Source organism: Pan paniscus, chromosome 1 (assembly GCF_029289425.2).
Source record: "Pan paniscus chromosome 1, NHGRI_mPanPan1-v2.0_pri, whole genome shotgun sequence".
Classification (NCBI taxonomy): domain Eukaryota; kingdom Metazoa; phylum Chordata; class Mammalia; order Primates; family Hominidae; genus Pan; species Pan paniscus.
In genome coordinates, this window is record NC_073249.2 from 16,680,387 (window position 1) to 16,705,217 (window position 24,831).

Sequence of the window (24,831 nt, forward strand, 5' to 3'; positions counted from 1 at the left end):
TCCCAAGCCACCCACCCTACCCACCCCACTCCAGTCTGTGAAAAAATCGTCTTCCACGAAAACGGTTCCTGGTGCCAAAAATGTTGGGGACCGCTGGGTTAGGGGATCCCATGAGAGGTGTACACACCATCTGGCATGCTTTTTGAGGAGTTAGACTCAGATGCTGCCAAGCACCAGGGTCCCTGGTAGGATGACAGATACAGGCCTGGGGAGGCCGGGTCTGTGTTTTCCTGCAGCACAGTCCACTTTAACTGGCTTTCAGTATTGGCACTACAGGGACTAGGAGAGTCTTAGGCACTTCTCAGAGAGGTTAGGAAGTGGAATATTGGTCTAGAACCTAAGGGCAACCTTTTATATAGATAATATTGATTTTCTCATTTGCAGTTTTGCCAGCAGCTTGGTCTGTCCCACTTCCTGATTTGCCTTCCTCTCTTGGCTCCTCAAAGCTGTTTTTAATTGGGCACAAGTTATTCCTCAGTGAGATGGAAAGAACACTAGCTAAGGACTGGACATATGCACGGGAGTAAATCGCTCCACCCTGCCTATCCAGGCGTCTGCTTGCTCAGGTGTCAGGTGGTGATTAGACTCATAGTTTGCATCTGTGGTGTTAAATCTTCTGGAGTACTTATGTGTGCTTCCTCACTGGTCCCACAACAGTTATCTAAGTGTGCTAAGCAGACATGATCCCCATTGTGCAGATGAAACTGAAGTAAGTGGCCTGCTGAGGGTCCCAGTCATGTCTCCAGAGGCGTGATGCAAAGCTCTTAATTCTTAATCTTTTGTGCCATCTACGACATGAGCAGCCTTGCAGTGCACCAAGCGTCTCGTGGCGTGTAAGGCCTGTGAAAATATATTTGAGTATAAAATATTATTGGCCGGGTGTGGTGACTCATGCCTGTAATCCCAGCACTTTGGGAGGCCAAGGCGGGCAGACTGCCTGAGGTCAGAAGTTCCAGACCAGTCGGGCCAACATGGTGAAACCCCGTCTCTACTAGAAATACAAAAAAAAAAAAAAAAAATTAGCCAGGCTTGGTGGCGGGTGCCTGTAATCCCAGCTACTCAGGAGGCTGAGGCAGAGGAATTGCTTGAACCAGGGAGGTGGAGGTTGCAGTGAGCCAAGATTGCGCCACTGCACTCCAGCCTGGGCGACAGAGCAAGACTCCGTCTCCAAAAAAAAAAAAAAAAAAAAAAAAAAAAGCTATTATTATTCTAACAAAAATTTCTGTTGCATGGGAATAAAGGGCAGTATTTTTGTAAATACCTGCCATAAAAAAAACGTTAAATTAATCAACAGTAGGTATTGTTCAGTCAATGTTAATATCCATTTTCTTCTGTATCTTAGTGTGGGACTTTAAAAGGGAGAAGAAGCAGCTAACAGTCCTCTTTTTATACAAGGAAAAATATTATATGTTCTGTGTAATTTAAACATCCATTGGTTTTATGAAGGATTTTTTTAAAATGTTATATTTATTGAATTTAAAGTTTATTTGTATATATGTAAGTTAGCATACATATACAGTTACGTAATTTGGACACATTAGAAAAATACAAGGAAGAAAGCAGAAAGCATGCATAAGGCTACTTGTAAGAGCTAACCACTATCATAATATGGGGGTGTTTCTTTCCTGTATTTTTATGTATATAGATTTTTAACGTACTTTGTTTCATGCTTTATATAAACCTTTTTGTATATGGCTGTTTACACATAATATTATTATATAAATGCTCAAGTTGATGCATATTCTTAAAAAATTGGGATTGTGTAGTTATTTATTTTATATATGTACTATGTTTATCCCTGACCACTGACTGTTAAGACTGTTTCTGATTTTTCATTCTTGTAGTTTTGGATGAATATTTTTCTATATAAGTTTTTAATTTTCTTATTATAAGTCTCTTATTTTCTTGGGTAGATTTTTTCAGATGTAGAGTATTGAGCCAAAGGATTTGAACAGTTTTATAGGACTTAATATATATTACCTTATTGGTGTTCAAAGAGTGCTGCCAGTTTGCATCTGTCTGTAGCATGTGGGACATGCATCCCCCAGACCCTCACCGGCATGGGGAGTGTGTTTGTGTGTGTGACATGCATGTGTGACACACTCATGGACTTTTGTAACTTGCTTGGTCAGAAGTGGTATACTATTGTTTTAACTTCATCTCTTCTATGACTCATTATTCATGTGCATGTCTTACCCAGCTAAGCTTCCTGAAGATTAGGAAGCTCTTTCATTCATCTTTCATACTCTTCCCACCCACAGCATCCAGTACAGTGCCCTGGTAGAACTGAATACATTGATTTACTGAAGTAACAAGAGGGTTTTTTAATATCAGACAATAAACCACATAAAACTGTTCAGCAAAACTCAGTATCTTATAACTCAAGTAAATATGGGAACAGTGCAAAGATGGCTTTCAGTGTGTGTGAGTAGTGAATGGAGTTTGTTGTGTATTTGCTGCTAAAATTACTGTTTTTAAAAAATCAAATACTGGACTGTTGTATGGATTGGCAGGATTTTCTTTTCATGTCCTTTATGCCAAGTTGAAAGGAAGCATCTTCAGATTTGAAGGCTTTGTGTTTATTTGTTGCATTTTAATAAAGAATACAGTGATGGGACATGCTTTGTACAGTTTAGTTCAATTTTTAACAATATTGATTGATGTTAGTTTTGTTGAACACCATAATACAGATACTTTGCAAGAGTTTTCACTGTGGATTCAGTGGAAAATAATATTAGTGAGAACAGAATGTTTTCAGGAAGGATTGTATCTTTTTTAAAGCTCCAGCCTGCCAGTTTTCTTATAAAATGCTCATGTTCTCTTCTTTGCTACCCACTGTCACTAAACATTCATTTAAAGAATAGGACAGATTATTTTTTATGATTTCTAAATGAAATTAATAAGTACAGTCTATATTGGTTGACATTAAGTAGAAATTCTTTTCTCCTTTTGCTGTGTTTTCCTCAGACACAAATGCCTCTGCTTAAATTATTAATTGGAATGACTGATTTCCTGCTGTGCCATCTGTAATTCAGGGGTCACATTGCTGAAAAGATGTATTAACTAATAACCTCCTGAGAGAAGGAGGTGAGGGCTATCTCTTTTTATCTCTTTCTGATTTAAAAAGATTTAATGGGAAGCAGTCAATACTCACAGCTGTTCTTCTGTCTCCTTCAAAAAACTCCATGATCAAAATTATCTATTTAACAAAACAGCCCTTTGTTTATTCTATTTTTGACTTACAGAATGATGGGCATGGTAGCAGTTTACTACCAGAAATTGGTTCTTGTTCCTTATTGACATACAGGAAGTTTAAAACTTTCCAAAAGCCATATTCTAATATAGTATAAAGTCTCTCAAATAATTTCAAATGTAAGTTGTAGTTGGGAAGAGAATAGTGCCTCCCTGGAGATTGTTTTGGGCAACTCACTCAGCTTCTAAAAGCTTTTCTTTGCCTCTTGGAGAATCAGCTTAAACACTGCAGTCAGTTACTGGTTTGTGTTCTCTTATTCTTTGTGTGTAAATCAGTGAGCAGTCATCCCATATTTTGTAAACCTGACTATTTCCTTTACTGTGTTCCTTTGGAATAGTTATGGGTTTCATTCATTTGCTTAATTTCAAATCAGTATGTTTATCAATAAATATACACTCATATATTACATTTTCAGCTATTTCACGGCTTTAGATCCCATTGAATCTTTAGAATAATCCTTTGAAATAGATACAATTATTCCCACTTTACAGATAGGAAACTGAGGCTCAGAGATTACAGATGGCTTTACCATCATCTCAGCAGCGTATGGTAGAGCTGGATATTTGCCGAGGGTCCATATGCCAGGACATGTCTATGTCTTCCCCATGCTTAGAGTTTAGAAGAGGATAGCAGCAAACAATAAACTGGTATAGAATAGTCTGGTGTAACTTAGAGTAAAAAAAAAAAAAAAAGGCACAATGCTATGGGGGCCACTTAGACCCAACCTTAAGGTTTGAGAATGCTTTTTAAAAACATGATACGTGAACTGAGGTGTGATGGATAACACCTCTTAGCAAGGCAGGAAATAAATACATCTTGAAGAGATGTGGGCAGAGGTAGTGCATGTACAGAGGATAAGAACATGAAGGTCAACACATGGGAGCATGGAGGGTGGAAATCCAGCAGCTGCACAAGGGGCTGGAACTCATGGACCAAATCATGAGTGGCTTGTGCTGCCTTAAAGCAAGCAGCTTTATTCAGAGGGAAATAAGGAACTGTTGAAGGGTTTCATTATAATCTAGGAGAACTATGATAGTAGTTCTAACTCTGGTCGTGGCAGTCAAGATGGAGAAATTGACATGGATTTGAGGAGTATTTGGAAGGTAAAATGGGCAGGATTGAATGTGGGCTGTGAAGGGAAGGCAGGATGAGCACTGGGTGTTTGGGTTGGGCACCTGAGTGGTTGGTGGTGCCTTTCCCTGAGCCGGGCAGAGGAGGAGCAGATTTGGGTGCAGGGAGGGGTAGGCAGGAGGACCTAGACTATCTTCCTGCAACTTGGAAATGTCGACTGTGAGACGTCTTTGGGCTTGTGGATAAGGATTTATGAGTCATCAGCATAGAGATGGCATATGAGACTATGAGGATGGCACAAGGGAATGTATAAAATTAAAAGAGAAGGCAGGCTAGGGTAAACCCTAAAAAACATCAGCAGTTAAAGACAACCTGAGGAGGAGGAGGAGCCAGCCAGCAGACCAAAAGAGACAAATGAGAATCAGTGTGCTCCAAGCATGTGTTATGATACTGTGTCGACTCAGGACTTTGGGATACTTTGGTCTGCAGTCATTTCAATTTAAATGGATGGATATAGGTTAATGACGATTGTCAACCGAGTGTCAGGCATGACTGGGAGTAGAAGCAGTGACTGTGACAGACCAGGACCCCACCCAGATGGAGTTTACCAAGCTGCTTTACTTACAGAGTCACCCAAGAGCTCCATTTAACAAACCTTTGATTGGGCCGTTTCCTTCACTATGAAGTACAAATCAGTATAAAGGAAACTCGTAATACGGGTTTCTTGTGGAGACTAAATCCTTCAGGGTTTCTTTATTGAGGTCCTGCTTTACTCCAATGAAAAAATTCTTAACTACATCAAGATCAGCTTTTCTGGGATGTCACTTGAGAAATTCCTCCAAATAGCACGTGGAGTACTTTAAAAATTAGTTGGCCTAACACCAGTGCGAACTTCCCAGCAAGAAAAGATTTTATTCCCCTTCGCAGATCATAGGTTACCCCTATGTTATAAAACCCCAAAGAGGAGAATTCTGCTGGTTTTTATGTTCTCATGTTCAAAAATATTTATCTCTGGTACCACCCCAGTGTTTAATTCAAGATAAATGTTTAAGAACTTATTTTCATGTTCCGATCTATCAAAAACTTACCAGGCAAAAATATTATTGAACTTGTATATCAATTTATTACCATTATTATTTAATAGTAGCTACTTATCAAATTGTCTTATAGCTTTGATTTTCATATTCTACTGTAATAGGAATGTGAGTTAATGGGTTGTTTTATAGCCATTTGGTTATAATTTCACTTAATACCAGGCTTAGTTTTTGGTAAATGCATTTTAGGTGATCAGACCTCAAGTGCGAGCAGCACCTCAGCTCATTGATTGTCTTCTTGGCCACAGAGAGAGGGTAAAAGTGGGATCAGTTTGTTCTTCCTTTTATTCCCTGTCCTATTATCCATATTAGTGTTAGAGCTGTTGGGATACTGGCATGAAAAATAAGCATTTTTTTTTACTATAGTTATACTTGTATTATAAATCTGCTATATAATTTTAACCATTTTTTCTCTTGAATGGGGCTCATAATTTGTGCATTTTGTGGTTTTCAATCCATTTGCTACAGCTGCAGTCCTGATAAGTGGCTCAATTAGAACTCTAATATTGGTCTTAAAGACTCACTGATGTCTCATGGAAAACGTCGAAAAACATCTTATTTAAAGACAATTATGCTTAAATATCAAATGCTCTCCATTTCTTTTCTATCCCTTTAAAATTATTACCAAGACAGCATGAGAACAGCTCCTTCATGCTCTAAAATTCTTCAGTTTTGGTCGGTGGCCTTCCCTAGCCCTTCCTCACTTGGGGGCACCCCACTACCTGTGGGGTTTCCGTCTGGGTTTTTTAAGTGCTTGCAGAATGTTGGTGATAATTATTTATTTTTACTGGGGAGCAAAGCCATAGAATTTTATGAAATGCAAGAATAATTGGAAACTATGGGGAGAAGACCAGTGCCCCTCACAGTAAAAATTAGCTTAAAGAACAGAAAGAAAACTGTATGTAGACAAAATCTAGAGATCCGTTTTAATTAGATCATTCGAAGGCAAACTCTGTCTTCTCACCACCCTCCAGATGGTCAGAATCTAGGTTTAGGAAATTACCTGGAAGAGAGGATATTCGTGTTGCTGACAAGGTCACAGGCCTCATATAGAAGATTAGTCTGTCATCTTTATAAAGTTCTAGGGAAGGTATTAAATGAGCCTCAGATTTTCCTTGATGTTTGTTTTTCCTCAAGCTGTACCAGCTTAGAAGTATGAGTCCATTTAACTATTCACTTAGGAAAGCAGTTAGTATCCTTGTGCCTTTAATTAGAATAAGGCAGGAGGGAGCAGGTGGTACCAGTGGCACTCACCATATACATGTACAATGAGGATCCAGTTTATTCTACATCTCTTTAATATTTCGTTTCATAGCACGTTTGCTTTCTAAGGAAAAATACCATGGCCTTTTTGTTTGAGGACTCTGCATTTGCCAGTCTGAAACTCTCATAACTGGTTTTTTACAATCTGTTAGAATGACAAAATGATGTAAAATCACAGAGGGGGAAGGACAGGCGTGATTCACAGCTGCTCACGAAGAAGAAGGCATGTGTGGGCCCTCGCTTCATATGGCTTCTTCTCTAACTCGGACACGAAGCTGAGGTGGTCTTTTGACCAGGTCTTTAGATTGCACGGTTTCCATGTGCCATCCAGTTTTGGAGTGGTACCATTCACGGGCAGGCATCCAGAGCCCCAGGAAGCTGGCTGCATGCCACCTACAGAAAATGGAGCTCTGCACACAGCCGCGTAGCCGCGCTCACAAGAGGACAGACACTGGTGGCAGGATTGGCCGTTTTATTAACTACCATGTTTGGGAATGGGCCTTGGGTCTACTAGAGGAAGCTGCCGAGATGCTTAGGAGATGAAGTATGGCATTCTTTTCTTTGTATACAATTAGAAGACGTGTCTGTAATCACCTCCTTTGGCTGGTACGGAAGTGGGGGTGGGAAGCTCTCTTTTCAGAGTGGAGTAGTTGCTGAATTTTGTGTTTACCTGTTGTAAGGATTTGGGAAAATGGCATGGAGCAAATAGTGTCCTGCAAAGTGTTAACAACCATTCATAGGTATTTGACTTTATAATAAGTGATTTTCTACACAGTTATATCAAATGAAACTTTTGTGGTTACAATATATTGTAAAATATATTCCTATAACCACCAGAATTTTTCATTTAAATATTTTCTAATATAAGGACTTACTGCCTAATATATTTGTATAGTAATTTGTTAATTTAATAATATTTATTAAACATCTACCACATACTAGAAACAGCTCCAGGCACCGTAGATAAAATGGGGAAGAAAACAAATTCACAGAACTTTCTCCTGGGGAGAGACACACAGAGAGAAGCAGGAAGTCCTTAGAAGGCATGGAAATGGGTGTTTGGGAAGTAGAGGACACCATGGGAGTATGTTGTGGAGTCACCCAGTTGGGGGGAGAGAGATGATCATGAATGGTTGTCAGTTCAGCTCAAGCAGTGGATGCTCCATTTAGAGGGAACAGCTGGGACACAAGCCTGGAGAGTGGGCTGTTTGAAGACTTGAAAGACGCTTGGTATGTCTGGGGCAGGGCGTAGAAAACAAGGGAGGAGGGAGAGAGATTAAAGAACCACAGAGTTTCCACAAGCTACAGTAGAGCAGAATCTCAGGGGAGGAGTTACAAGGAGATGGGATCCGGGCTGCATCCCAGGACCAATAATTCTTAACTGGCCACATGTTAGGTGTGGAGTTAGCCTCACACAAATTAAATGATTCTCCAAAGCAATTCAAGCCACCATTACCAGAAGAAAGGGGAGTGGATTTTAGATAGGAAAAATCAGTAGCTGTCCACTAAAGCTAATGTTCTTAGCACAAACAAGTTTTCAAAATTCACAACAGAAGGAATATTCTGAGATACCTTTAGGAAAGAATTTCACATGCTCTGAGTTTGCTATAGTTTTCATCCTTTGTAGTGAACCTAATGATAAGATTCAGCATAAATTCATCTATTTTTAATTTCGTATATTATTTATATTGTAAAATCTTTATTTGAGATGGGATCTCACTTTGTTGCCCATGCTGGGGTGCAGTGGTGCGATCATAGCTCACTGCTGCCTCTAATTCCTGGGCTCAAGGGATCCTCCTGCTTCAGCCTCCCAAGTAGCTGATACTACAGGTGTGTACCGCCACGCCGGGCTAATTAAAAAAAAATAGGCTTTTGTAGAGACAGGCTCTTGCTGTGTTGCCTGTGCTCATCTCAAATTCCTGGGCTCAAGCGATCCTCCTGCCTCAGCTTCTCAAAGTGCTGGCATTATAGGTGTGAGCCATCACACCCAGCTAATCTTTATTTTTTGACTATATATTGGTGTCTTCCATTTTTTCACAAGATATGTGTAATAAATATTTTGTAACTTTAATTTCATCTTTTAAACATTGAGAAAGCTACAAATGTTAGAGGAATGTGAAAGCTCAGAAGATAGATTTTCAAGTAAGAATCTGAGCCCAGTAAATTATAATAGCTAGTCAGGTTTTCCAGGACTAATTATTATCTTATTCTCGCTAATCCTAGTTTTAATATTTAATAGTTTCTCTGGTTAATTTTGCACATCTATTAGTTGGTGGCTTAAACTCAGAGCTTCCCTGTGGAGCGTGGTGAATAGGTTACAAGTGTGAGGAGATGCCGGTTTGCTCTTCCCTCTGGGTGGTGGGTTGAGCCCAAGGTGGTCAGTCTGTTAACTGTGCCTCTAGTCTGAGCATGTTCCTTTTTGACTCCCTTGTGCTGTACAGATACTGGTATTTCAATATATGCCATGACACGGAAAAGAAAGGAAGGTAGGATTTGTCCTCGTTATTTGGATGGCATTTATTTTATAAATAAAAGGATAAAGGAGTTTCAAAGCAACGATTAAAGTGGTTCTTTGCATTTCGTGGATGCATTTGTTAATGTCATTTCTAGTTGGGGACTGGTTGTGTACAAGAATACAACTTTCTAGTGCATTATGCCACAAGTGACCTGTAAAATAAAGGCCCCTGGAAATAGAAAACACTGCAATTTACCCGTATGTTTGTAGACACTTGATCTAATTACTCTTCTCTTTAATTACAAATATTTTTCTTTGAATTTATTCTTTCTTTATTTAGACACAAACATTTTCAGGTGTTACATATTTTCCAAACTCATGACAGGCTATATTACTCATTGGCAGAAGAATGAAAGAACCACTTTACCTCTTCTGAACAAAAGCTATAATATAGCCAGTTTTCTTCATCCTTCACCAAAGCATAAGGAATATTAATAACTGTAATTCGGTTTGAAAATGTTAAAATCCCAACTAGCTAAACAGCATAAAAACTCTTTCCAGTGGACTCCTAATGGCTTTGAGATGAGCATGTGGGAATGTCTTAGAATAGCAGATATTTTTCTTATGGTGGCAGTTGCTTTCTCCCTACCATAAAAAAAAAAAATTTAGGGATGACAACGTATCGTCTACTCTCAGAGCTGTTCCATAATGGAGGAAATAAAATGATATTTTAGGATATGGCAAACAGGGAAAATGAGTAGCCAGATACTGACATGCACAGGACAGAACAGACACACTATCCCATGGTTTTCAGAAAGATAAGATAAATGACTGCATCTTACCTAATTCTCTTAGAATTATTGTGTTTAAAAGGATCAAGGATGACTGGATTATAGTTATTTCCTACACAGTTTAGGCTATTATCAAATCCATTCCTGGAGACTGAAAAACTGACAACTGAGGTACAAGAAAACAGCTTCTTACCCAGTATCTCACTACTGCAATGTATTTGATGTATCAGATACCAGATCCTTGAAGATCTCTTCCCACTTAAAGGAGGATCTGTGTGAGTTCTAATTTGACTACAAGTGATCGCTATGAAAACTCTCTTGTTAATGTCTTGTATTGACCATTTTGCTGTGGGACAATTTGAGTTTAACTGTTTTGAAAGAAACTAAACTAATAATACTGAAACCCATTATATACATGACTTATGCTGCTCTTGTAGCCAATTCATGCATTGAAATACTTCATGAATCCCTAGTGTAAGCCAGGCTACCTTAATAGTTAATGCTGGTACACAGCTGAAAGGCATGGTTCTTGGCTTAGAGGAACTTGAAGTCAGTGAGTTGGTAAACAGCAATTAGAGATAAGGAAAATTACTCTGTTGGATATAGACGGAGTGCTGTGGGATCACAACATTCTTTGCTTAGATGCAATTAGGGTGGGAGACATCCTAGGAAAGTTTCTTAGATGAGTTAATACCTGATTGTATGGTGTGAATTTTATCTAGCTATGTAGAGAAGGAAAATGGTGTTCCAGGGAGGAGTGTTACGAACAGTGCTGTGGATCATGAAACTTCGTGGGCAGAAGCAGAGGGGAAAGACAGATACGAAATTTATCATAGAATGTGTTCAACTTGAAGCATATTAATTGCTAATGGCTACTTCCTATCTCTTAATTCAGGTGAAGGAAATACTCATGACCAGCCAGATGTCTTAAGGAATGCTTTTGAAAAGAACAGAGGCGTACAACATTATTACGACAACAGAGAAGCAAGTTGGCTTTGAAGAAACTGTATTCTGAGGATGTTGTTTGCTTTGGGCTAAAAAAAGAAAAAATACAACCACAGACAAAGCCTTTATATCTGCAAGTATTATGGCGTGGTCAGTAGCAATGTAATTAGATTTACATCAGTCTTCCTGGTGAGACTTGGAGGCTCTTCCTCGGTAGACATGAGTGACCCAAGGCAGTCACAAGAAGAGAAGCACAAGCTAGGCAGAGCCTCTTCAAAGTTCAAGGATCCCCCTAGAATCATGCAGTCAGATGATTATTTTGCTCGGAAGTTTAAAGCCATTAATGGCAACATGGGACCCACTACTCCTTTAAATGCCTCAAATTCCAATGAGACTGGCGGTGGTGGTCCGGCTAATGGTACCCCAGCTGTGCCCAAGATGGGTGTGAGAGCAAGGGTGTCTGAATGGCCTCCTAAAAAGGACTGTTCCAAGGAGCTAACATGCAAGGCACTGTGGGAAAGCCGGTCTCAGACCAGTTATGAAAGCATCACTTCCGTCCTGCAGAATGGGCAGAGTGACCAGAGTGAAGGTCAGCAAGATGAACAGCTCGATCTGGACTTCGTGGAGGCCAAGTACACAATCGGAGACATCTTTGTCCATTCCCCCCAAAGAGGACTTCACCCCATAAGACAGAGGAGCAATAGTGATGTCACTATCAGTGACATTGATGCCGAAGATGTCTTAGACCAAAATGCAGTCAACCCCAACACCGGGGCTGCCCTGCACAGGGAGTATGGAAGTACTTCATCCATCGACAGGCAAGGCTTATCTGGTGAAAACTTTTTCGCTATGCTCAGAGGGTACCGAGTAGAAAATTATGACCACAAAGCAATGGTCCCTTTTGGGTTCCCTGAATTTTTCCGCTGTGACCCTGCAATCTCTCCGAGCCTTCATGCAGCAGCACAGATTTCTAGGGGAGAATTTGTCCGCATCTCAGGATTAGATTACGTGGACAGTGCCCTCCTGTTGGGGAGAGACAGGGACAAGCCTTTCAAACGGAGGTTGAAATCAGAGTCGGTGGAAACATCTCTCTTCCGAAAGCTTCGAACTGTTAAAAGTGAGCACGAAACTTTCAAGTTCACGTCTGAGCTGGAGGAGAGCCGACTGGAGAGGGGCATTCGCCCTTGGAATTGTCAGCGATGTTTTGCACATTATGATGTCCAGAGCATTTTGTTTAATATCAACGAAGCCATGGCTACGAGGGCTAATGTGGGGAAAAGGAAAAACATAACCACTGGGGCTTCTGCAGCATCCCAGACTCAGATGCCTACGGGCCAGACAGGCAACTGTGAGTCCCCTTTAGGGAGCAAGGAGGACCTCAACTCCAAAGAGAACCTGGATGCCGATGAGGGTGATGGGAAAAGTAACGACCTCGTCCTTAGTTGTCCTTACTTTAGAAATGAGACTGGAGGGGAAGGCGACAGGCGGATTGCGCTCTCTCGAGCCAACTCATCCTCTTTCAGTTCAGGGGAAAGCTGCTCTTTCGAATCGTCACTCAGCTCTCACTGCACAAATGCAGGTGTCTCGGTCTTGGAGGTGCCCAGAGAAAACCAGCCCATTCACAGGGAGAAAGTGAAGCGCTACATCATAGAACACATTGACCTTGGGGCCTATTATTACCGCAAATTCTTCTATGGGAAAGGTAAGGAAGAGCCCTGGGCGTTTGCATGTGTCTCGGGAGTAGTTTTTTAAGAACCAGTCACAATGTTTTGCTTTGTGTTGGAGCACCTTCCTCAGAGTGTCCAAGGCCATAGTCCACTGGGCCTGACCTTGTTCTCCATCATGGTCCCTCCATAGCTTCCAGGCTAATTTTTTCTTTAGAAAACTGCAATCCCATGCCTTTGTTGATGGATAGTCCTTAATGTGTAAATGCCCTTTTGGTTTCTCTTTCTGTCATTCTTTGTCTGCCAATTTGTGATCATCACAAATTCAGACTTGATTTAGATTTCATCCCTTGTAAGAAGTCTTCCCTGATTAATTCTGTCCTCCTCCTATTCCCCTGAATAATCTCTTATGCTGCTTACAGTGGAAAAGTCTGTGTTTCCCTCACCTCTCTAATCTTTCTGTACTTTGCTTCTCCAGCATTGCTGTATGTGTTGGACATGTTAAATCTTTGTTGAAAGAATGCCTGAATTACCACAACAGACAAATTTTGTTTTCATGTAGTTCTATAGATGGGCTTAAATGTTAAGACACAAGTGATAAAATATTTAATTCTATGTCAAATAAATGGTTTTTGCTTTACGTATATCTTCAGGCTTGAAGGATGCGTTCTTCAGAGGTCATGTAGTTGAATCCTCAACCTTTAAATAAGTGTCCCTAATTATCCCAGGGCTAGGAGAATCTTCTCTGATTTAGAGACCTACAGAGAAACAGGTTCCACATGTGTCAGTAACACATGCCGAGGAAAACACTCCGGCACCTCTCACCACCTTCTTATTGGGTGCAGCTGGTGTCCTTCACGCCTTCATTATAGTGCAGCTTACTTTTCAGAGCTATATTTTTCTGTCTTCAGTTTCACCCGTCAGCCCTCTTCCTGCTCCCAGGGATCCAGGGATAACCTCACAGAGTGCCTGAGGAGGCAGAGGGTGGGCCCCGCTACTCTCCTTCTCCTGTTTCTCAGTGCATAAACTATTCTGCTTCTAGCGCAGATGACTGGGAGCTCACTGTACTTTTATTTTTTTATTTTTATTTTTTACTTTAAGTTCTGGGATACATGTTCTGAACGTGCAGGTTTTTTACATAGTTATACATGTGCTATGGTGGTTTGCTGCACCTGTCAACCCATCATCTGGGTTTTAAGCCCTGAATGCATTAGGTGTTTGTCCTAAAGCTCTCCCTCCTGCTTATGAGTGAGAACATGCAGCGTTTGGTTTTCTGTTCCTGTGTTAGTTTGCTGAGAATGATGGTTTCCAGCTTCATCCATGTCCCTGCAAAGGACATGAGCTCATTCTTTTTTATGGCTACATAGTATCCATGGTGTATATGTATGGTAGTTTCTTTATCTAGTCTATCATTGATGGGCATTGGGGTTGGTTCCAAGTCTTTGGTATTGTAAATAGTGCTGCAATAAACATATGTGTGCATGTGCCTTTATAGTAGAATGATTTATAATCCTTTGGGTATATACCCAGTAATGACATTGCTGGGTCAAATGGTATTTCTGGTTCTAGATCCTTGAGGAATCGCCACACTGTCATCCACAATAGCTGAACTAATTTACACTCCCACCAACAGTGTAAAAACGTTCCTATTTCTCCACATCCTCTCCAGCATCTGTTGTTTCCTGACTTTAATGATCGCCATTCTAATTGGCGTGAGATGGTATCTCATTGAGGTTTTGATTTGCATTTCTTTAATGACCAGTGATGATGAGCTTTTTTCATATGTTTGTTGGCCGCATAAATGTCTTCTTTTGAGAAGTGCCTGTTCATATCCTTTGCCCACTTTTTGATGGGGTTGTTTTGTGCTTGTAAATTTGTTTCAGTTCCTTGTAGATTCTGGATATTAGCCCTTTGTCAGATGGACAGATTGCAAAAATTTTCTCCCATTCTGTAGGTTGCCTGTTGCCTCTGATGATAGTTTCTTTTGCTGTGTAGAAGCTCTTCAGTTTAATTAGATCCCATTTGTCAATTTTGGCTTTTGTTGTCATTGCTTTTGCTGTTTTAGTCATGAAGTCTTTGCCCATGCCTATGTCCTGAATGGTATTGCCTAGGTTTTCTTCTAGGGTTTTTATTTTAATTTCGTCAGTATTGGTTTCTGTCTTGAGAATATTTGTGTAATTTTTGACTGTAGTTTGTTTTATTGGAGTGGGTTGGGGAGGGTGGGTAACACAGACCTTAGGAGGTCACTCTATCCACTTTAGTCCCTTATAACGTTAAACCACTGTGAAGCCTGTTTATTACTTTTTCTCATGGAGTATAGGCTTAAAAGAATTTGTCTGCCAGATAAATTGTGATTATTAATAATTCCCCCTCCTGTTTTTGCATCAACAGACTTAGCATGTCTTTTGTAATCACATTATGACAACATATGTATCAGAGAAACGATCTGATGCAATAAAGCTAAATAAACAGATATTTACACTGCATCTGGTCACTTAGTGTGAATTGTCTCTCTGTCCTCATACTGATGACATAATAGGACTGAAATAATTTTGTCAACAGATCTTGGTCCCCTGTTGTGTCTCCTTTCCTCTCCTCCACCCTGAATTTCGGTCTTGGCTTCAGGTGTGCCTCAATGTTAACACCATAGTTACTTCCTTCCAGCCAGTGGAATCAAAGAGTCCTGGACCTGCTTTTTTGTCTCTGCTGTGAAAATAACTCATAACCCTCATGCCTGTGTTCATGCATAGGTATCACATTATATCACACTGCTCAAGGATGCTCCCTAGGTGGAAGTTAGTTATTTTTGGAAAGGGAGATGGAGAGATAGGCTTCCTAATTAAGGTTATTTTTATTGATGAAGCCATGGCTGCCAATTCTTAATAAAATAAAGTCTGTTGGATTTATTATGCCCTGAAATCCCCAGGTAATTAGTCATTCTGGCTAGCTGGGTTTTGTAAATAGTTTGTGATTCAGACTTTGAAATACTAGAACATAAAATTATATATATGTTCATATTTATGCCAAGACTTAGTGCCAGCATCTCATTCATATGCTATTGCACATGTCTGAGTGTAAGTGGAATGAAAAACTGTTGTTTTGTGCACCCCGGTCACCACCATTTGATTCATTAATGTCCCCAGGGTCTGTTCCCCGAGATGATTTTAGGTTGCTAGATTCTGTTAGTTTTCTTGACTGCTACTTGTAGTTTTTCTCTTGAATTCTCAACTGTCACTTCTTGGTAGTTTTAAAGACTCCTCTGCAAGTGATTTATTTCCTCCACCTTTTCTGATGAGCTACTTAGTTTTTCAAGAGCATTGCAAATGACATCATCAAACTGCTTAGGTTTGAATGTGAAATAAATAAGCTCCAAAGAAGAATCTGAGTGTAGACACCCTGTCAGTGAATTGTGGGTGGATGTACGCTTATCGTTTGGCATTTTGGTGCTGTTGGGCACACTCTCTGGTTCTGAGCTTTGCAGTGGATTTATAAACAAGTCAGAAAGCAGAATTCTAGACTACAGTCACGCATCAGTTAACAACAGGGATATGGTCTGAGAAATGTGTTATTAGGCAATTTTGTCATTGCGTGAACATCATAGAGTGTACTTACACAATCCTAGATGATATATATCTTTATTCATATATATATATATATTTTTCATATGGAAAACCAAATGTCCCAGCACCATTACTGAATATCCGACATTTCCCCTTATTCATCTGCACTGCCAATATCAAGTGCCATGCATCAGATTTCTATATATGCTCCATCATGATTTTATGGGACCACCGTCATGTATGTGGTCCATTGTTGACCGAAATATCCCTATGCGATACATGACTGTGCTTTGCAAAGCCCACAAAAGGAGGGAGTGGGGAGGCAATCCCTGAGGTCGCTTTGTCTTCAGTGTTCTGTGATTCTGTGCTGTGGAAGGTGCTGTTGTGCCAACAGATGGGCTCAGGGACTGGGGAAGGAGCGGCCACCAGGAGCGAGAAGAAGGCCGAGCCCCGGCTGCTCTGTTCTCTCTCCAGCGCAGCTGTGAACTGTGTCCTGCCTCCTCCTATATTTAGCTCTTCCCCTGTGGTCCAGTGTGACTTCAAAGTGAAATTGGCTACAATGGCATCTGCTCCTGCTCTTGCTGGTCTCTTGTTGAGCCGTTAAGGACTCCAGGCAGAGGCAGCAGCCCAGATTCTTAAGTGAAAAGTACAGTGAGGTGGAGGCCTCCTATGGTGTGGGAGTAGATTCCCATTCCCGCTTCAGCCACTGGACACAGCTGTGCAAGACCCTTCTGTCTGCAAACATCACGAGTTGGGTGAGCTTCATTGTATTTAAAAACAGAGGGCCTGGGCAGACTGGCACAGATAACGATGTTTTTGAGATAGCTTTTTTCTTTCCCTTTTTTGCTTTTCCCTTCTCTCAAGGATTTTCTCTTTGGAAACTGACTTTCAGGGATCTATCTTTCAATACTTTCCAGAGTGCTTTTATTTTGTTCTGTGCTTCAGGGTTCTGTGTAAAACTTCATTTTCAAGAGAATTAACTGGCTCCCAATCACGGCAAATGTTTAAAGTGCGAAACTTTAATAATGTGATTTCTTCTTTATTGGGTAGTTAATGTGAAATGTCTGCTTTTGATACTGAGGTGTGTTTCTGTGACACATCATCACTGAAAGGCTGTTGAATAACTTTGTGAAAGGATTTCTGCAGGGGAGTGGCAGGACACAGGAAACTGTGTGACAACATCACTTGCCCAGGCAAATCCATCTGTAGCTTTCAGTGAAATAGCTTTTCTTTTTTCTTGAAGACAGAGTCTCGCTCTGTTGCCCAGGCTGGCGTGCAGTGGCGCAATCTTGGCTCACTGCAACCTCTGCCTCCCGGGTTCAAGCAATTCTCCTGCCTCAGCCTCCCAAGTAGCTGGGATTACAGACATGTGCCACCACGCCCGGCTAATTTTTGTATTTTTAGTAGAGATGGGGTTTCGCCAAGTTGGCCAGGCTGGTCTCAAACGCCTGTCTTTAGGTGATCCACCCACCTCAGCCTCCCAGAGTGCTGGGATTACAGGCGTGAGCCACCGCACCCGGCCGAAACAGCTTTTTTAAAAGCAGTGAGGATAGTAGCAAGTAGAGTGAATGCCCAATAAGTCCCTTCCTTTCACGGGCGATAACCATGAAGACACATTGGTGCCGTTTGTCACATTACTGTTTCTCTGATGGGACTCATTGTGAATGTGCCATTTGCTGCTGCTTTGAGCTTTGCATTTGTGAAACAGGCTGTGACAAAGGGTCCCTTAGATAGGGATTCTAGTTGTGCTTGACCACGGTCGGTCATGTGAGCATCAGTGAGTCTGGTTTCCATTGTAGCAGAGCAGCAGGCTTTGCCTCCTTCTGGACCTGCTTGGCACTGCACACTGCCACCAACAGTGGGGCTAGTGCTGGAACTGTGTGGCAGAGCCCAGACACTGTGTGTTGACACGTGAGGGCTCCCCCGCTTGGTGACGAAATCCTTAACTTGTTGAGAAGTTGTGCACCTAGTGGGTTACTCAGGAGTTCTAAAATGGTTCTGTGCCCTACTTTATGCCACCGAGACCAGAATAGTTCTAGGAGGCAAAGTGAGTAATATTTGGGTAAAGAGAGGTTAAAACCAGATGGGAGGATGAAGCTGGGCCTCCGTGGTGACTCAGGAGTGAAGTGAAAAGTGGCTAAATCATTGTCTGAGCCTTCGGGAACGTTGTTTTGCTAGAGCCATTCTGCTGGCACAGGAGCGCGTGTTCCTCTGAATGTAGTGGGGGAAAATGCGGAATCAGATTGACAAATCTATATCTTTTTTTCATTTAGAATTTTTAAGTGGTATATAAATGTCATATGATGGTTATGGGAAAATAAGAAAATGTAGAGAAGCAAGAAATAAAGTCTCCCCAAATTCATCAGCTATAGTCACCATTAACATTTCGTCATTATCCTTGAAGGCTTTTCTGATGCAAATAAATTTATGTAAATGGAGCTTACTCCTGCTATTACTGTGGAACTTGCTTTTGATGATCATCCTTCCATGTCATTATGTGTAGAACTGCATCTGCTTTTTAAGAGCCATTATCAATTATCGTTATCTGCACTGAATGCATGAGGAGATGTCAGGTATTTACCAGCCATGATCTGGGCAGATAAGTTAATGACCGTGTTTGCTTTACTTGAGAGAGAAACTTACCAGCTTGATAGAAGCACAGTAATAGGGGAAGATGCATAATTTCCTGTCCCCTTGTAGATGCAATACCTCTACAAAACAACTTACCAAATACATTAGTGAATGTCCATTTTTGTAAAGAAATCTTTACTTGAAAGAGTAATTTATCATTATAAGAGTTTAAGTCAGTGTCCCACCACCTTCCTACTTGGATGTGGGCTGCATTTAGTGACTCACTTGCAAAAGGTATCTTATGGAAAGACAGGGGCAAATAATTTTACAATGGAGTAGCCTGGCAAACACTACCTCCCTAGGTCACCAAGGTCACCATCAACAGTGGTAAGTCCTGTGGGTAGCTTGTACCCTGGGTATGAATGACTCTTCTGCAGGCTTCCTCTCCAAATCTATAACCCCAGTACAATTAGGGGAAAACATTAGAAAAATTCCAAATGAAGGACATTCTGCAAAATCCCTGACTGGTACCCAAAGCTGTCCAGGTCATCAAAAGCAGGGAAAGTCTGAGAAAAAAAAAAAAAAATCACAGACCGTAAGAGCCTTAGGGGACATGACAACTAAATGGAATGGAATGTGGTACCCTGGGTGGAATCCTGTACAGAAAAAGGACATTCCATTAAAAACTACGGAAATCTGAATAAAGTATGGACATTAGTTAATAACATAACAGTATTGATTCGTTCATCATAACAAATGTACCAAAATAATGTAAGATGTTAACAACTGGGAAACTGGGAGATGGGTATAAGGGAACTCTGCTATTTACAGCTTTTCTAGAAATCTAAAAGAATTCTGAAATAAAAAGTTAAAAATTTTACAAATGTAAGTCATAAGTGCTCATATGTTTAAAATTATGATCTATTTCTTTAAGACAAGAAGAAAGAATTTGTAAGTAGTTCCTATAAATAACAAAGCTTTATGTTGCTTTATTGAACGACCATAGAATTCTTGTAAGCAGCCAACTTCACTGTTTCTGGTAACTGCTCTCTTACCTAGCTCTTTGTAAACCCACCCTTTCCTCCAGTGCTAATTTTTATCATTAGTATTTTAACTGAAGGATAATATGTTGTATGTAAATCCTGCTAAATGAACAAATAGATTCTTCTAGAATTTGTGTAATAACGCTCTTACCTCTCTTGATACCAATTTAACCGTTTTTTGGCTGGGGAATTATCTTTCTGCCATTAGGTAAAAGTGTCCATGCATTTTAATTATAGTTGGAGGTCAACTCTTGGTAAATAGAGGTCTGTGAATGGCGGGCAAATGACATCACTTAAGGCAGAGTGCACACTGAGGTTCACATTCCAACTCAATTTGGGGCAAATCCTTGAACTACTTTGTGCCCTAGTCAATCATCTGTAAAATGGGATGATAATAATACAAATCCCCCCTGTAAAGGGCTTAGAGCAGTGCTTGTCAATAGCATGCCCCCCTGCTTCCCAGGGTTACTTAAATAAATGTGTAAGACTTTTCCCTTTAAAAAGAAACTATTGTTCACACCACTGCTACAGGCTTTAGAGGGCAATACTTTCTTTTAGTGGTTCAAAGATGAAGAGAGAAACAAGTAGAACCATATGGTAGAGAGGGCTGGGGAAAGGTGTCTGGTGAAGTCCATCACCCCATTCCAAACACACTCACTTAAGTGTCACTAATGTGACAGTTGTAGGCAGGCCTACACCTTTACATATCAAATGAACTTCACTGCTGAGTGATGCATGGCTGCATTTGCTTTGAATTTCATGCCTGGTGGCTGTTTTTTCCTTCTGATTTTATACAGTCATTGACGAAAATTAATAGGGAGTTGGACACTATTAAATTCATACGGGTGAACAGAGTGCCATCTAACAATAGTACTATTCTAAGATACACATTCCTCCCTCTGAAGACGTAATCGACTGAGTTCTTCACCTCTCTCCCTGGCCAGTATTGCCTCCCCAAATGGAGGTCCCGTCGAGTCCCACGGGTGCCCTTAATGGGGAGGAATTGCCCAGATACACATGAGATTCAGCACCAAGGGCTGTGGTCACACGGGCTCCATGTGGCCGTCGGTGGAAAACACCGGGGCTTTCTCTCTTGCAGAGGTGCCGTATCTGGACAGTCACAGTTCCCATACACCACAGTGTTGCAGGAACCCGCAAAGGGCTGTCTGTATGCTATTTCAAAACCTACTGACTCTCTGGCCCCAAAAAGTCTTCAGTCAGTTACTGGGGAAGAAGAACGAATGCCCTATTATTTCCCTGGGAAAAGGAATAAGACTTAACATTTCTTTACAGTTTGACTCACATGGCGTTTAACTGACAACACTTGTTGGCATTTTGCTGCTGGTACAGTAAGTTGGAAGTAAAGGTCTTGGAGCATTAGTTCTTAAAGAATGTAGAAACTTAGTTTAAACACTTTGTATTTGTTTAGATCCAAAATTTATTTCACTATTTGTCCCACTTAATTAAAATAAAAGCTGGACAGCCATCCTGTTATCAGTGGGCTCCACCTCTCTTCTTTGAAGTGGTGAGGCCTTTCATACTTTCCTAGTGTTTTCTTCTTCCTTTTGAGCAAATACTAACAATACAGGTTATGAAAAGAAGCCTTTAATAATCTGCCTTCCTTCCTTCTTCAGTCTTTTCATTTTTCACTCTAGCTTTCCTTGAAATCATGTTTTTCAAGATACCGTTTTTATGTCAAGGATACATTTGTTGTCTCATCTTTAAGTTGTGTTCACTTTCCTGTATTAATTAATTTTTGTAATTTAAACCTTTGCATGAATTTTTTTAGCCTCGAGCTGCTTTCCGTGAGAGAACACTAGAGCCGGACTGCCTGGGTTTGCATCCTCACTGTCCCACCAGATTGCGACTTTGAGCGAGTCACTTAACCTTTCTGCCTCAGTGTTGTCTGTAAGAATAGTTGTGCCTCCTCATAAGTAGACAGGATGAACTGAGTTTATTTTTGTGAAAGATACTTAATATTATTGTCTTCACTGTAATGCCTTGGATTTTTCAAGCTTAGCAAATACCTTGGTTAAATTTGGGTCAAAAGAGCAAAAATATACATGACAAAAATCTATGTTTTTCAAAACTTCCTGGTAAATTCGGTAATTTAATCCAGGAAACACTAACAAAGGTGTTTGATACTTCTTGAGGTTGTTGAGTTACTTTTTTTTTTTTTGTCTTTCTGAGATGGAGTCTCGCTCTGTTGCCCAGGCTGGAGTGCAGTGGCGTGATCTCGGCTCACTGCAACCTCCACCTCCCAGGTTCATGCACTTCTCGTGCCTCAGCCTCCCGAGTAGCTGGGACTACAAGCATGTGCCACCATGCCTGGCTAGTTCGTTTATTTTTAGTAGAGATGGGGTTCGCCATGTTGGCCAGGCTGGTCTTGAGCTCCTAGCCTCAAGTGATCCACCTGCCTCGGCCTTCCAAAGTGCTGGGATTGCAGGTGTGAGCCACTGCTCCCGGCCTGTTGAATTACTCTTGTGGTTTTTTTTTGTTGTTGTTGTTGTTATTTTTTGTTTTGAGACGGAGTCTCACTCCATCTCATAGGCTGGAGTGCAGTGACACAATCTTGGCTCACTGCAACCTCTGCCTCCCGGGTTCAAGCGATTCTCCTGCCTCAGCCTCCTGAGTAGCTGGGATTACAGACATGCACCACCACACTCAGCTTATTTATTAGTATTTTTTAGGTTTATTGTAGAGACTGGGCCTTGCAGTGATGCCCAGACTGATCTCAAACTCCTGGCCTCAAGCCATCCTTCTCCTTCTGCCTCCCAAAGTGCTGGGATTATAGGCCGGAGCCACTATGCCCTGCCCTCATTTACTTACTTATTGTCCCCTTTTCACTTTTTAAAAAATAACTCTAGAGTGTTCGAAAAAAGGGAAGTGATTTAAAATACACATAATTGTTTGGAGAGAAAGGTGAAAGAAGATACATCATAGATAGGAATTGAAAGAGCATTTAACTGCCTATGTAACCCAGATCAGCAGAGTGATCAACTAGTGGTTGAGAGAACAAAGAACCTTTAAAATGCATTTTATGGCAAAATAGCAAGCTAGCTTCTGCTGTGCATATTAACAAAGTAAAGGACTGGAAGGTACAGGTGCACAGTTGTTTGTGGCCTTGGTGTACTTATAAATGGTGCTGTGGTCACTGGATGCTAACAGCTTTGATAAATCCTGTAAGGCAGAGCTGTGAGTGAATGTCTTTTACGTACCTGGCCTCAGGAGGCCCTGCAGAGTTGTGATCCTTAACTGGTCAATTCATTAGTGAGTTACCACTTAAACCTCTCTTCTAAGATATCACCGTATCTAGAAACAGCTTTTGGGCTAGGGTCCAATGTACCACCCCTGCCCCCATTTTTTTTCCCTGTGAGCTAAAATTATTATTTATTTCTTTACTGAACAGTTACAATGCACCACAGAAATGCACTAAATCTCATCTTCATTTCCTGCACTGCGATCTTGTTAGCTGATTTTTTTATCTTGCCCTGTTGTATTTGCATGATAGGTGGATTTTCATTCAGCTTCTCAACAGTCTTTTCATACCTTCTGTTCTGCCAAAGAAGGATTTCATTTGATTCACCCTTGAAGCAATTTTATGGAAATCTTCTGCCCGGAATAAGAACAGACTCTGGGTGGGTGAGGGTCTGAATGCACACAACCCTGGGAAGCCTTGCTCATTGTCCTCTGCCCAAGATGGGAAGGGCCTCTTGCCATGCAGATAAACAAGGAGGTCTTTCCTGAAAGGGGGATGCAGGATATCATTTGAAAAGGGCAACTATTTCCCTCCTGGTGGTTATGGGAGGGGGCACAGTCTCTGTATGTCCTAATGGTATGTGGAGATGCCCTTTATAAAAGCTAGGCAGCGTCTTACATTATTGAATAGAAGATTTTGATTTCTTTGGAAACACATCCAGGTAACCTACTGTATTCTTTGGTGAAACCAAAAGCATTGTGAGCCCTTAGAAGATGGTTAGGAGACATAAAAGCTGTGAGTCTGCAGGTGTGATGCTTGTAAACAGCAGGAACTTCATCTCTGTGTTTGCAATAAGAAAGTGGATGTCTGTGTGAGAGAGAGAGAGGAAAATGGGTCTGTGACATGGATTGGCAAGGTAGGCATGAAGGGAATTTTTTTTTAATTCACCTGCCATCTTTGATAAAAAGGGGAATATACAAATTTTAGATTCCCAAACTTTTAAAAGTATAATTTACGATAGAAATTACTCAGTGAAGTATATACACCACTTCTTAAAAAAGACTTCTGTGAGTGCAGTGTAACCTCTCCAGGTGATTCCGGGTCAGCATTTTGAGATTAAAAGTGGGAATCACCTTCAGGCTGACCCATGAACTGTGCCGGAGTTTTGGGCTCAAAATCAAAATACTCGATGATGCAGTTTATTTTATGTGCGCTCTTTTGTTTTGATTTCTTTTTTTTGCCAGTAACATGCCTGCTGTCAACTATAATACCCCTCCCAGGTCAATGATGGTGTTATATGGATTAGATATATTAGGAGCCGGGAGGATTCTGAGGTTAAGAAAGGTTCTGTAACTAACCCAAGGTTAAGCACGTGATAAGTATCAAAGCCCAGATTAGACAACCATTAAGTAAGCTTTTTATAATTATAACATTGCACAGTAAATGGGTTTGAGACTGCTGGTTAAATAAGGCAAATTGAAACATGTTATCTCTTCCCCTTCCAGAATACCAATAAAAATGACAGTGAAGGAATTTTAAAAATGGGCATAATGCCACAAAGTAAAAAAGCACCAGGGAGAAGCAGCCGAAGGAAGGCAGGGTATATGAAAGCACGTAGAAGAGCAAGACCACTCCTAGTAGATTGAGAGAGCCAGCCTCCTGCGTCCCCCATCATGGGTGGTCACGGGAAGAGGGTAGAGGCCATCAAGAAGTGAGTCAGGCCATGCCACAGAGCCAGGCACCCTTGGATAAGGGCTTAGGGGAGTGAAAACGGGGCTGGTTACATGCTTTATAAAAGGCCAGATTCTCTCTCCTCCCCCTGTAGCCAGTTTACTATTTGCCCCTCTCTCAGGTGGGAAATAAGATTTATTCTGGAGAAATGGAACAAGAGGCCCAGCAAAGGGCAGGACTAAGGCACTTAA

General features: G+C 41.0%; 1 protein-coding gene across 5 annotated transcripts in view; it reads left to right on the top strand.

The window, feature by feature from the left end:
• The window catches only part of SIPA1L2 (signal induced proliferation associated 1 like 2), a 235,123-nt gene that overhangs the window by 104,756 nt on the left and 105,536 nt on the right, over positions 1-24,831 (top strand). For all 5 annotated transcript variants that reach the window (XM_034949114.3, XM_034949112.3, XM_034949111.3 and 2 more), the window contains one exon: positions 10,823-12,574. In XM_034949114.3, coding sequence (XP_034805005.3) covers positions 11,092-12,574 — 1,483 coding nt within the window. In that variant the 5' untranslated portion in view covers positions 10,823-11,091. The remainder of the gene's footprint in view (positions 1-10,822; positions 12,575-24,831) is intronic.